The sequence below is a fragment of the Zootoca vivipara genome, chromosome 1 (genome assembly GCF_963506605.1).
Source record: "Zootoca vivipara chromosome 1, rZooViv1.1, whole genome shotgun sequence".
NCBI lineage: Eukaryota > Metazoa > Chordata > Lepidosauria > Squamata > Lacertidae > Zootoca > Zootoca vivipara.
Genome location: NC_083276.1, coordinates 9,896,056 through 9,910,127, shown reverse-complemented (window position 1 = coordinate 9,910,127; position 14,072 = coordinate 9,896,056). Strand labels below are relative to the sequence as shown.

The window sequence follows — 14,072 nt, the reverse complement described above, 5'->3', positions numbered from 1 at the left end:
TGTGCTGATGCCTGATTATCGTCTTCCAAAGCAACTACTCTATTCCAAACTTTAAAATGGTGGTCAACAAAAGAGGTTTAAAGACTGTCTCAAGGCAAATCTTAAAAAAAAAAGTAGTATAAACACCGACAACTGGGAAACACTTGCCTGCAAGCGCTCCAGTTGGAGAACAGGCTTTACCAAAAGGTGTCATGTGTTTTGAAGACACTCAAACTTGGGACGAAAGGGAGGAACGCTCTAAGAGGAAGGCACGCTTGGCAAACCCTCACCGTGATAAGCTCCCACCCAGAAACCAATGTCCCCACTGTGGAAGGACGTGTGGATCCAGAATTGGCCTCCACAATCACTTACAAACTCACTTTTAAAACCGTGTTTATGGAAGACAATCTTACTCGGCTACGAGTGATCGCCAAAGAAGAAAGAAACCTTCTTACTTTAGTCTCATTTCCAGGCAGCTCTCTGGGATTCCAGACAGAGGACATTCCTATTTCTTCCTGGAAATTGCTAGGGATTGAATCTGCGGCCTTTGCCTGCAAGGCAGATGCTCTGCCACTGACCTCTGGCCCTTCCGCAAGCTTACCCGTCCACATCCTTTTCAGGTGCCACAGAATTGGTAACTTTCTCCGTGTTGATGGGCTTGTTGGTATCCAAAGGCAATTGTACTATAAACCCATGAACAGCAGGGTCGTCGTTCAGATTGTGAATGCATCTCAGCACCTGTTTGTTTAAAAGCAGGAACAGGATGGGGGGGGCGCAATTAGAAAGAAACAGGTGAGGCTCTGCAACAAAATGTTGCAGCATAGCATTCTCCTGTTCAGGGTTCCAGTCTGCCATTCTATCTCCCTTCCTTCTATTCCCCACTGCTCCCCACATCTGTCAGCATTCTGCGCCTACTGAGCATGCTAAGCCATCATGCTAGTCCTCATTGAGCTGTTTTGAACCTTCTCTCTCCGTTTTTTTCCTATATGTGGTACATGTGTATAGTTGAGAGGGGGCATTTTGGGAGGGGGTCACAGGAGGATGAACACACTTATGTCCATTAAAATATTTGAATTATCCACTAATGTCTGAGGGTCGCTCTCACTTCCATCCCTGAGGAAGTTTATAAGTAACTCCTCTGTATGAAAGCAGGAAATTACCTAACTAGACAACAAGATGGTATATTTCAACACTCTAATTTTGTATCTCATAGAATCGTTCTCTCTTCTGAACCTCCCAACATGGAGCTTCATAGCACAATAGCAGATGACAGGAAGGTCACAGGTTCAATCCCAGGGACCTCCAACTGAAAAAGATCTCAGGAAGCAGCTTTACGAATCGATGAGGCACTTTCAGAAGAAACCGTGATCTAGCAAACGCAACAGGATCTCCCTGTGAAACCATAGAGAGATTGGTAAAGCAAAATGGGGTTACCTCGGCTTCTGTTGCAGTGCTTGGCAGTTTGATGTGGTTGGCACTGATCCCGATCTGGAAAATAAAACAGAACAAAATAGAAATCATTAAGACTCTATGAATTGCGATGTGATTAGATGAAAAGCAGCCAAGTAATTTTCTCAATCTGGCAGGCTCAGGAAAGAGATGGCGGAACTGAGCCGAAACCTTTGGCTGCCTTCTTCTCCCTCGCCAGATGCACAAAAAGGGACCTTGCTCTGAGCAACTTTTCCAGAGAGGGAAAGTGTTTGCCCACTGGGCAGCAAAACACGTTGCCAAGGCAACCAGGAGACATGCGCCGTCTTCTCACGCTGTGATGTGAAGGTGGTTCAGCTGTCCACCACCAACAAGGCAGTGTGCGACGGCAAGAGCATGTCTCCAATTTGCCCTCTTCTCCCTGGTCTTGGGATATAAACAGAAATAATATTCATTTTGTCTTTCTTCCTTTCTCACTGTGACTTTCCGTGGAGGTGCTTATTTGAAGCAGCTGGGAATCAGGGCATTGGCCACAGATTGGTGGCAGACCATAATGTTCTGGGAAGGGGTGCAGCTCAGTGACGAGAGCGACTGCCATTGATGCAGAAGGTTCAATCCCCAGGAAAGGCTGGGATAGGTGCCCTATCTGAAATCTTGCTGCCAGTCAGTGCAGATAATACCAAGCTGGATGGAGCAATGGTCTGGCCCATGTTTCGAACTCACTCCCCCAGGCAGATTGGCCATCCTGTTGCCCATCACAACGTTCCACCCCTAATACTGCATCCTTTCCACGTTGCCGCTGTCACAGCCAGGAACGGTGAGAGGAGTGCAGAACTACCACGGCTACACATGGTCCTGAATGGGGTAACTGTGCCCCTGAAGGACCAGGTGCACAGCCTGGGAGTCATTTTGGACTCACCGCTGTCCATGGAGGCACAGGTTAATTCTGTGTCCAGGGCGGCTGTCTACCAGCTCCATCTGGTACGCAGGCTGAGACCCTGCCTGCCTTCAGACTGTCTCGCCAGAGTGGTGCATGCTCTGGTTATCTCCTGCTTGGACTACTGCAATGTGCTATACGTGGGGCTACCTTTGAAGGTGACCCGAAAAGTCCAATTAATCCAGAATGTGGCAGCTAGACTGGTGGCTGGGATCGGCCGCCGGAACCACATAACACCAGTCCTGAGAGATCTACACTGGCTCCCAGTACGTTTCCAAGCACAATTCAAAGTGTTGGTCCTGACCTTTAAAGCCCTAAACGGCCTCGGTCCTGTATACCTGAAGGAGCGTCTCCACCCCCATCATTCAGCCCGGACACTGAGATCCAGCATCGAGGGCCTTCTGGCGCTTCCCTCATTGTGAGAAGTGAGGTTACAGGGAACCAGACAGAGGGCCTTCTCGGTAGTGGCACCCACCCTGTGGAACGCCCTCCTAGCAGATGTCAAGGCAATAAGCAACTATTTTACTTTTAGAAGACAACTGAAGGCGGCCCTGTATAGGGAAGTTTTTAATGTTTGATGCTGTACTGTTTTTAATATTCGGTTGGAAGCCGCCCAGAGTGGCTGGGGAAACCCAGCCAGATGGGTGGGGTATAAATAATAAATTATTATTATTATTATGAAACAACACCCATGTGCTCTCCCTGAGTCACTGTTTCCTGAGTTCTGACGTGGTCCACCAGATTAAAGCCACTGTGCCTCTCAGCCTTTCTCATCAACGCCAAAGTGAAAAGGGGGAATGAAACACTCCAGAGAATCCTACGCTATTTGGGTGTGTGGGTAATGTTACCTCAGCAGCAGCCTTGAGTTTCATGCTAATGTAGAGATTTGAATCATCCCGATCACCAACCTTTAGTGGGAGGGAGAGAGAGGAGAGAGAAAAAATCACAGATACGTGGCAATGTATTGGTTTATTTTTTATTTTTGGTTCGGTTCCCAAGATAACTTAGCTCAAGGAAGAAAAGCTATGAAGGAAAAGTTTCTCCCCTCCCCCCTTGTGTAACCACCGACAGGGTGTCTCTTCGCACCCCAAGCTTAAATGGAACCCTCCTTTAAGGTGTGCAGTGGTATGGAGGAGGGAACCTCACACAAAATGAGCAGACCTCCAGATTTGGGGCAACCAACAACAGGCCCCCATACCAAATCCCACATTATGCAAGGACCGCCTGCTTCCTTACGGTCCACTTCGGTCACTGAAATTCCAACTGGGGGAATGGGCAGTAGCAAATAGGGTTAAGCCTTCCTTCACCCCGGTAAATTTTAATTTCCTCCTCCCCAAGACTGCTTCGCAGATAACCAGTGGTATTTCAAGACACAAAGTGGCCACGGACTACATCGTTCCAGACAGGTCTATGCCCAAGTTTCAGATATATACCGTGTTTCTCACATTTTAAGACACCGTCTTATATTTATTTTTCCTCCAAAAAACACAGCACGGCTTATTTTCAGGGGATGTCTTATTTTTTTTGTTAAGCTTTTTTATTTTTTACTGGTATTAAGATTTCAGAGAGTTTTGCTGGGTCGGGGCTAGGTGCGGAGCGCGCTGCTGCCCTTGCCGGCTCCCGCTCAGTCGGGGCTCGGCACAGTGCGCGCTGCGCCGAGCCCCGACCCAGCGGGAGCCAGCAAGGACAGCAGCGTGCGCTGCGCCGAGCCACGACTGAGCGGGACCCGGTAAAGATAGCAGTGCGCGGCGCGCCGAGTCCCGACCCAGTCGGGGCTTGGCGAGGCGCACGCTGCAGAAGCGCCATGCAGACCTGCTCCCGCCACTAACAATGCCCCAGTACGTCTTATTTTGGGGGGATGCCTTATATTTTATTGCCTCCAGAAAATCGTGCCATGGCTTATTTTATAGGCACGTCTTAAAATGTGAGAAACACGGTAATACAGAAAAATTGCATTTGCGTGAAATTCTGCCCAAAATATCTGGAGGACATCGAAGCGAGTGAAGGCTGCTTTAACGTCTGACCACGTGAGCCTCTGCTTTAGATGAAAACAAATCTGAAAAATTGTAGATACACCGGTAGCCACTAACCTGTAGAATTGCAAGGCCTGGTCTGAAGCCCGGGACTTTCGCCTTCATTTCTGCCACTTGGCTCTTGAGCCTCTGCCTCACTTGCCTAAAAAAGGAAGAGATCGGAGGGAGAAAAGAAAGGCAGCGGTCACAAATCCAGATGCAGGAAAAGCTAGGAGAAGTGGAGCTCCAAACAGATGTGCCAGGGTTCAAACCAACTTGTAACTTTCCGGAAGACTTAATATTGGAACCGATTTTCCCATGTTATTCATCGCGAAAGTGGGAAATGGGGTACTCCTCCTGACTACTTTTCTACCTCAGCCCATAGAGGAAACTTTCCTCTATTTGGCGCCCTCCATGTTGTGGACTACAATTCCCATCAGCCCCAGCCAGCCTGGCCAATGGTCGGGGTGATGGGAGGTGTAGTCCTGGGAGGCACCAGGTTGGGGAAAGCTGCCATAATGCATGAAGGTGGATAGAAAAATTGTGACAAAGCAAAACTGTACACAGTGAGGCAAGAACCCAGAAAAAGGTTGCGTGGAAATGTTAGGAGTCGTCCTACACATGAGTAGGACCTTGGCATGTTCCCTCCCTCCTGGTTGATTGTTCGGGAGCTTCAAAAGCTTTCTTCTGCTCGAACATCACAGCGACTGATGCCAACAGACATCAGCACACTCAGGGATCTGCAGAGTGTTCGGTTTGCGTAACGGACCTCAGCAACTCAGCATTTGGCTGTTGTTTAGTCGTGTCCGACTCTTCGTGACCCCATGGACCATAGAACACCAGGCACTCCTGTCTTCCACTGCCTCCCGCAGTTTGGTCAAACTCATGTTCCTAGCTTCGAGAACACTGTCTAACCATCTCGTCCTCTGTCGTCCCCTTCTCCTAGTGCCCTCCATCTTTCCCAACATCAGGGTCTTTTCCAGGGAGTCTTCTCTTCTCATGAGGTGGCCAAAGTATTGGAGCCTCAGCTTCACGATCTGTCCTTCCAGTGAGCACTCAGGGCATTTGGCTGATCTACTTTATTTACATATAAACACACAGGGAGCACTGCAACATGGCTCCCCCCCTCTAGCATCAGGCAGCAAAGAGAAAGAACAAAGGACAATAGTCCCACTTCACGGAACACAGCAACACAAACATCCTGTCTCCGTCACTTCCCACTCTGTGGAGTGAAAAACATACATCGTCATGTGATAGACAACAATCCCATGACTGCAGACACGGGGAATTAATCTTCTACACCTTATTCCGAATCAGACCTTTGGTCCACCTAGCTCAGTATTGTCCACACTGACTGGCAGCAGCTCTCCAGGGAGATGCTGGGGATTGAATCCGCAACCTTCTACATGCAAAGCAGATGCTCTGTCACGGAGCTATGGATTCCAAGATGCCAAGGTCCAATCACAGATAAAGCAGTTTTCAAGAGGCAGCAAGGAAATCCATGCATTTTCACAGGAAACATCCGCATAAACACGTGATTTGTTATTGATTGCATCCCGCCTTTTTCTCCAAGGAGGCACAGGGTTCTCCCCCTCGTGTAATTCCCATAGCAACCCTGTGAGGTAGGTCAGGCTGAGAGGCAGTGACTGTCCCAAGGCCACCCCGTGAGCTTCATGGCCAACTGGTCTCTCCCAGGTCCTAGTCAGAAACCCTAACCAAAATACCACACTGGCTCTCAAATTACACCACGCTGGCTCTCACGCCGGCCGATTTAGGAACAGAAAAGCAAACACAATGAGCTACTACGCCAACACAGAGAAACCACAATTCCTTCTCATCTGTGCTATATGTAAGGACCTCAAGGATAAATAGCTGCTTCTTGTTCATGATATATAGCTGGTCTCCAACAGCTGTTCAGGCACAAGCTAAAAAGATTAAGTCAAGCACATTCATTGTGCATTTAAAAGTAGTGAGATTTAAAAATAACAGCCCCAGCGAAAACAAAATCAAATGGCTCCGCCAATTGCTATTACAGTTACTCTTGAGGCGCACTGCAGCACGCCGGTTTGCAGAACTAATAATGCTCACATTGCAATGCCATCTAGTGAGCACAGGGTGCAGCTGCAGGTAACATAAACTGCTGTTGTAAATAAAGAAGGTTTTAATTAAAGAGCGTATTTGACAAAGTATGCAGATCTTCAACTACTGACCTCTGCTTAAAAGTGTTTTGCTTTGATTTTACAGCTTTCTGCTTCTTACTTTGCCCAACCTGGCACCCTCCAGATGTTGGGAACTAGTTCTGACATCTGGAGAGCAGCAGGTTGGCAAAGGCTGACATAGGAATGCGCTTGATACTTGCTTCCCTTTTTTTCGGGGGGGGGGATGATGATGATAAAAATCCGTTTCTGACTGCAAACAAGTTAATACTCACACCTAAGTAAATTACTACTTCCACCTGGAGGAAATGAGTGTGCTACACAGATCTGGCACCAACTGATCTGACAGATTAGGAGAACCACCACAGATTCACACCCAATCCCCAAACTTAATTTCTTTGCTAGTCCAGCACTCGAAAAAGCACCAGATGGCTAGATCTTGCCACCCTTTAAATATCCCATAATAATCCCGATCTGGGGCATTGTGGGAAATTAAAAGGGTGGCTAGAGCCAGCTGCCAGCACCACCCAAAACATTGTCACCACCAGGGACCACTGACAAAGGATGCTCTCGCATACCAAGTGAAGACCATTGGTCCAGCTACCGCAGTAGTGTCTGCACTGGCTGGCAGCAGCTCCTTGGGATTTCAGACAGGGTTCTCTCCCAGCTATACCTGGACCATAAAGAAGGCTGATCGCCAAAGAATTGATGCTTTTGAATTATGGTGCTGGAGGAGACTCCCATGGACTGCAAGAAGATAAAATCTACCCATTCTGAAGGAAATCAGCCCTGAGTGCTCACTGGAAGGACAGATCGTGAAGCTGAGGCTCCAATACTTTGGCCACCTCATGAGAAGAGAAGAATCCTTGGAAAAGACCCTGATGTTGGGAAAGATTGAGGGCACTAGGAGAAGGGGATGACAGAGGACAAGATGGTTGGACAGTGTTCTCGAAGCTACGAACATGAGTTTGACCAAACTGCAGGAGGCAGTGGAAGACAGGAGTGCCTGGCGTGCTATGGTCCATGGGGTCACGAAGAGTCGGACACGACTAAACGACTAAACAACAACAACAACAAATACCTGGAGATATCAGGGATTGAACCTGGGTACTTCTGCATGCAAGGCAGATGTTCCACCAAAGAGCTACAGCCCTTCTTCATCAGCAGACACTTTCCCCAGGGCCCGTTCAGATCGGCTGTTGTCCCTTAAGATCATACTTTGTCCTTTGCCTGCAAAACCTCCCTTGGGAGGTGGTGGACTCTCCTTCCTTGGAGGTGTTTAAGCAGAGGTTGGATGGCCACCTGCCATGAACGCTGTAGTTGAGATTCCTGGATGACAGTGTTGGACTCTCCCCAGGGACATTCACCTGGCACCTTCATTATACACCTTTAGGCGCCAGGAAAAACGTTCTTTTAACCCAGGCCTTTGGTTGGTCTGATTTACATCCTATTCCCTTTTAAAATGTGTTGTTGTTGTTTTTGAGGGGGGGAGCCTACTGAGTTGTTGTTTTTATTTTTATTATGTATTTTGTGGTTTTATATCTTGATTTTATTCTGTGAACTGCCCAGGACGGTATATAAATTCAATAAATAAAATAAAATAACCCTCAGGGACCCCTCCCAACTGCACAATTCTATGAATCGGCAAAAATATACCGTGTGAATCTGTCAGCAGTTAGCACCTCCCCTGCTAACTTTTGTTTCACAATTTTTAGAGTCAATTGGCAGATTCTGTGATGAGCCATATAAGGACAATCTGTTCTAAATGTCAGCTAGTTAATACTTCACCAAAAATATCTCCCTCGACTGCCATGCTAGGGGCAGGAGGCAATGGCTAAAGTCCCAGTACAAGAGATTACAGATGCCCCTATCTTGTCCCAAATAAACAAAGCCTATTGTTCTTCATATTTTGCCCTAATACAAGCATGGGAAACCTTTGTTCTTGTGAGGGCCGCATTTATGTCTTGGCAACCTTCTGAGGTCCAACTTTCTGAGGTGGGCGGGGACAGGGGCAAAGTGGGCGGGGCTACAAATATGGAGGTTGGGTTTTGTACAGGAACATAGCCATCGTGCCTGATTCTCTTTTAAAGACATCCAAGTTGGTGGCCCTCAGTACATGACGCTCACCCATGGCTCTGTCACAGCCTCTCAGCCTAACCTACCTCACAGGGTTGTTTTGAGGGTAAAATGGAGAGGGCCAAAGAACCATCCACACCACCCAGAGCTCCATGGAGAAAAGGAGGGACGTAAATGTGATAGTAAACAAAAAGCTGGGAGCAAAGTACTTTCTTTGGTCTGTCCTGCATCTCAGCAAGATAGCGTGCAATCAGATACAGCAATGTATATCAAATATTATATTAATGTATATTAAATAACTTTGTTTCAACTGGAAAAGACATACAGATTTATTGTGGCACAATCAATGTAGCAATAGCATTTGCTGCAACATTTACTTCTTGGTTTCACGCTTCTACAGACTTCGTCAACTTGGGTATCCTACAAATGTTTTGGACTGCAATTCCCATCAGTGCCAGCCAGGAGTTGTAGTCCAGAACACCTGGAGGCAGTTTTTGAAATTCACATTTTGCACCTGGCTATCGGCCTCTTGTGACCGAGTGAGGTGCCAGGGGGCTAGGGTGGCGTCTGATACCTCCACTATTTGGAGGTGCATGCCTAGGGATCCTTTTCACACACTAATAACACATCCTGAAGAATTCTATCCGTTATATTTTATCTGCACAATCAAAATGGATTTCAGGAACCAAAATGCTTTTCCTGTGCAGCCTGAAGAAGAGCGGTGAACAATATTATAGTTCATTGTTGTCGCTTGTCTTCACTTACCCCCACCCCACTGCCCTGCTTACAGTTGTGAATAATATTCTGACGTCATGAACGGTCCATGTCACCATTAAGAAAAAGAAGTTGAAACAGGCCAATATATATGTGGGCTGTCCCTGGATCAAGTGACTTTTTTTTTTAGTTCTCAGTTCAACCAGATGCTACAACTACAGATGAAACTACAAGGGCTCCCTGGTTAAATTTCATGCAGGCCCAGATCCTGTAGTGCAATGCTTTCGCCTGAAGCTGTTTGCTTTGCTGGCTCCCTTGTCTTTCCACTTCCAGCGCTGCCTTAAAATTGTGCAATTGGTTGGTGAGCTGGGGGGGGGGGGAAGGCAGCTGGATCAGATGCCAGTTATCTGTTTCCAATGCAAAATTGACACATGAAGGTCAACCCGTATGGATTCAGCGGCAGTAATGAAAGCAGCCCCACTAAATTAAAGCAGTCCACATCGCTCAACCATCACGCACCATACATTTAAAGCCAATGACTTGCCCTGAATAATCACGGGAACTGTAGTTTACCTCTCGTGGAACTATAAGTCCCAGCACCCTTAAACTAAACTACAGTTCCCTGCCTGCAAATTGCCTAGGGACGTATATGTCCAATTCACAAATCAATAAACAATGGCAACAGCACAAGCCGCAACCAGCATTGCCAATGGTCAGGGGTGATGGGAGTTAAGCACATATATATATATAAAGGACTGGGAACCTGCGGCCTTGCAAATGTTGCTGGACTACAGTTCCCATCACCCCTGACCCTGGCTTGGACTGAAGGCAGCATCCCATGGTTTGCATAATTTTCAGCTCCAATGCACCCCTGCACACAAGGAGGGTAGTGATGAGCTTCAGAAAAAGAGGCTGAGGGACAATGGCAACACTCCTGGTGGAATCCAATATAACACTCACCCCATCATTTCAACAGCACAAAGATTTCAATAATAATAATAATAATAATATTTCCCCAGCCACTCTGGGCGGCTTTCAACAGAAAAATAAAACACAATAATCTATTAAACATTAAAAGCCTCCCTGAACAGGGCTGCCTTCAGATGTCTTCTAAAAGTCTGGTAGTTGTTTTCCTCTTTGACATCTGTTGGGAGGGTGTTCCACAGGGCAGGCGCCACCACCGAGAAGGCCCTTCTCAGGGGAAATTTCAAGATTTCCCCCAACCCTCTCTCATACTCCAAAGAGGTCTAACAAGCCTCCTGGGCACAGGCAGAAATCTAACAGGTGAGGGTTGTTGTTGTTTTTTGTTTTCAGCATGCAGGTACAATGACAGGGGAATAAAACTAAAAGCAGCTTCTTCAGCCAGGCCCCCAGAGAGAAGCGAGCTTTAAAAGCAAAGGTTTCAAAAGAGGACAAAGATTTAAAGACACACATATGATTTCAGGATCAAGGAATCAAATGTTAATCAGTCCCGGACCAGCTGCTGGGTTAATATTAAGCCAGCAGAGCAATAAAGGGAGACAGGAGACAAGACCCTTGGAAATCTCCGCAGGCCACAGCCCTCCTCCCGAGGTCACACCCCTCCATGGTCCTCTCCCAGTATTTCTGCCAGGCTGGAATGTGTCTTCCAAGTCTGATAATACTACTTTTTTATGTAGACGGAGAACAGAGACAGGGTGCAGGAGCACATGCAGCTCTCCTGCTGTAGAAAGGTGGCACCCACATTCGCTGCTCTGGCCACTTTTGCCTTCTTCCTTGCACAGCACTGAGGCATGGCTTGCCAAAGGCTAAAAGGAGCATAATGGCTCCCTTTGTACGATGGCTCCACCGGGTACCAATCTATATCCGGGCATCGTTCAAAGTGTTGGTTATGATCTATTCTCTTGGTCCCACCACCCTCATGAGGATGCTTGGTGAGGACGCAGGACAGGGCCTTCTCGGTGGTGGCAGCTCCCAGACTTCCTCCCTAGAGAAGCTCCACTCGCTCCCTCCTTGCTGTCCTACCACCTTCCACCTTCACGTTCCAATGGGCTGCTGGGAACAGACTGCTTTTAAAGAAAGGGTTGCTGCCGTGCTGATTTATTGCAGTTATCCCTATGCTTTTAAGGTATTTTATCTATGCATGATAATAGTAAAAATAAAATGGTGCCCAGAATGGAATGCGACCCTCAGGGTGGAAACCCCCTGGAGCAGGGGTAAAATCATAGAATTGTAGGGTTGGAAGGGACCACGATGGTCATCTAGTCTAGGGGTGGCCAACTCCCAAGTGACTGCGATCTACTCACAGAGTTAAAAACGGGCAGTGATCTATCCCCCTTTTTTTGGGGGGGGGGGTTTCAAGGCAAAGTTGTTGAACTTTTTTAGGAAAGAAAGCCCTGTTTTTTTGGGTTTCAGGTGAAAGTTGTTGAGCTCTTTTTTAGGGAGGAAAAAGCCCCGTTTTGGGGGGGTGCAGGGAGAAAATGTTGAGCTTTTTTTAGCTGAGCCGAAATTGTTGAGCATCTATGGGGGGAGCCAGTGATCTACCTGTGATCTACCATGGGTGTCTAGTGATCTACCCGTAGAGCAAGATCTACCTGTTGGATTTGCCTGATTTCTAGTCTAACCCTCTGCAATGCAGAAATCTCTTGTTTGACCCTGAAATTAAAGAATCTCGCAGCTCAATTGGTTAGAGTATGGCGCTGATAATGCCAAGGTTGCAGGTTCGATTCCTGCTCTGGCTGGGGCTGATCTGAGTCGCCAGCCCAACAGCAGCTGGAGAGCGCCACGGGAGGCTAGCCCTGCCCTGGAGGAAAAGGCCGCCCTCGGGTTCGATTTACAGTCCCATGAAGCCACCAGCTTGCAGAGGCTCAACAGCGCGCCGAGTCTGACCCGTGCCTGGATGGGAGACCACCTGGGAACTGGGCATAGGACACTCCTTTGGCCTCCAGGCGATGGGAGGAAGGCGGGCGATTTTTAAAAAAAAAAGTTAAAACGAACGGCAACTCCATGCAAGGAGGGAAGCGAAGGGAAATGGCACGTTGGTGGCTTTGGGGCAGTCTGCGTGGGAGGGCTCCCTCCCTCCAAGCACGAGACTCTTCATCTCACGGACGGTCGTGGGTTCGAGTCCTCCCCTGCTGGGAAAAAAAGAGCAGCTGCTCCTCGCAGTCCCTTCCATGAACCTGGTGAAATCTACGCCAAGTGGCACAAAAGTCCCGAGGAACTCAGCGTGGCGGACGACTCCTGTCCGGACGCGCGCAGCAAACCCGGCAGCCTTCATCCTAAGGGGATCTGCTGGCCCCTCTTGGAGAAGTGGGGCGCCAAACACCTCCTCCCCCCCTCCACTTACAGCCCCATCGGCCAGCAAGGACCGAGTCCAGGTGCGCCCTAGCAGGCCCCGAGAGCGATGCATACACACACGCTTTCAGCGGGCGGCTTCTTCCTTCCTTCCCGCTGCCCGCCTCCCCGCGCGCAAACCCCGGCCCTCCCCAAAGCCCCGAGGGGGCGGCGGCGACCTACTCGGAAACGGCCTTGCCGCTGATGATCTCGGCGGGAGGCATGGCGACACCTCGGGCGAATGCAGCTCCTGCGCTCAGTGAAGCCCCGACGGTGCCTGCCGGGGGGTCAAAAGAGGCCCGGGCACGCCCTCCCCACCCCTCTGCACGAGCCAACCACGTGGCCGCGAAACTTTTTCCTCTTTTCCCCCCCGCAAGCCCAGGCCGGTCGACCCCGGCCGATCCCCTCCCGCGCCCTCCCCTCTTCGCCAGGGGCGGAGGCAGGAGGAGGAGGAGGAGGAGGAGGAGGAGGAGGAGGAGGAGGAGGAGGGAGCCAGCGGATCTCCAACGCGACTGGCCGCCTCTTCCTCCGGCGCGCCCGCCCCCTCGAGGCCCCCGATCCGCCCCTTTGTGCGCGATCCAAGGTGCGTCGGTTCCCCCGAGCGAGTGCAACCGTCTCCCTCCGCCTCCTCCTGGGTGGCTCGCTGCCTTTCGATCTGGACGAAGAGATCTCACGGGGTGGAAAGAAGGGTGGTGGTTGTGTCGGACCCCCTGACTGCTGCAGGCTCACCCAGCCCCGATCCTGTGCGCGTTTACTGTGCTGGGGGGTAAATCCTGCTTTGCCCCCATGGGACCGCCGCTCCAAGGGCTCCCCGTGACTTTTGGAGCTGCCGCCTTCAAAAACTCAGGCTGCGCCGTCTGAGCGCTGGGACAGTTAAGGCATTTTTATTTAGACTCCCATATTCCCCCCAAAAGCCACAAGCTAGTTTAGCTGTGGGAAAACTCTGTCCCTTCTTCAGATTGTATGCTGGCACCCGTCTTGTCTCTAGAGGCAATGGAGTGCGCCTCCGGGGGTGAAGTAAAAAGCATTAGAAGCACCCACGTGACCTCTCCAGGACACAAATCTGGGCAGTGTGTCTGGAGGTCCTGGGCTGCCCAGACGATAAGACCTGTGGGGTGCAACGGTGGCCCCAGAAAATAATTAGTTGCCCTGGCATCTGTGGGGCAAACTGCACTTGGACTAAGCACATTACTTAGGTTCTCCATCCCTGTAGAAGGAAGATTTTTTAAATAAATAAAAATATTGTTTTATTGGGGTGTTCAGGAGGGTGTGGGGGACACACCGTGGTCCTTCTGAGGTAGTTTGTCCACCTTTGATCCCCACCTTGCACTCAGCTCTCACCTGGGGCTCCTAGAAGCTGTCAGTCTGCAAAAGTGGACACACCCCAGGAACAGCTTCAACTGGCCGGCTAAACCAGGTGAGGGTGGCCGATGGGTCACAACCCTCGGTGAGTTAGGA

The 14,072-nt window shown here is 49.4% G+C and overlaps 1 protein-coding gene across 2 annotated transcripts in view; it reads right to left on the bottom strand.

Annotated features, from left to right (window-relative positions):
• Positions 1-13,009, bottom strand: part of MTHFD1 (methylenetetrahydrofolate dehydrogenase, cyclohydrolase and formyltetrahydrofolate synthetase 1) — a 62,309-nt gene extending 49,300 nt beyond the window's left edge. Inside the window, exons 1-5 of one of the 2 annotated variants that reach the window (XM_035104499.2) lie at positions 12,798-13,009; positions 4,435-4,519; positions 3,193-3,252; positions 1,414-1,467; positions 581-717 (exon numbers count right to left, since the gene is read on the bottom strand). In XM_035104499.2, coding sequence (XP_034960390.1) covers positions 581-717; positions 1,414-1,467; positions 3,193-3,252; positions 4,435-4,519; positions 12,798-12,838 — 377 coding nt within the window. In that variant the 5' untranslated portion in view covers positions 12,839-13,009. Of the gene's footprint in view, positions 1-580; positions 718-1,413; positions 1,468-3,192; positions 3,253-4,434; positions 4,520-12,627; positions 12,651-12,797 lie in introns of those variants that run through there. The other variant, XM_035104508.2, reaches the window with a different exon arrangement.
• Between the last annotated feature and the right edge of the window lie 1,063 nt (positions 13,010-14,072).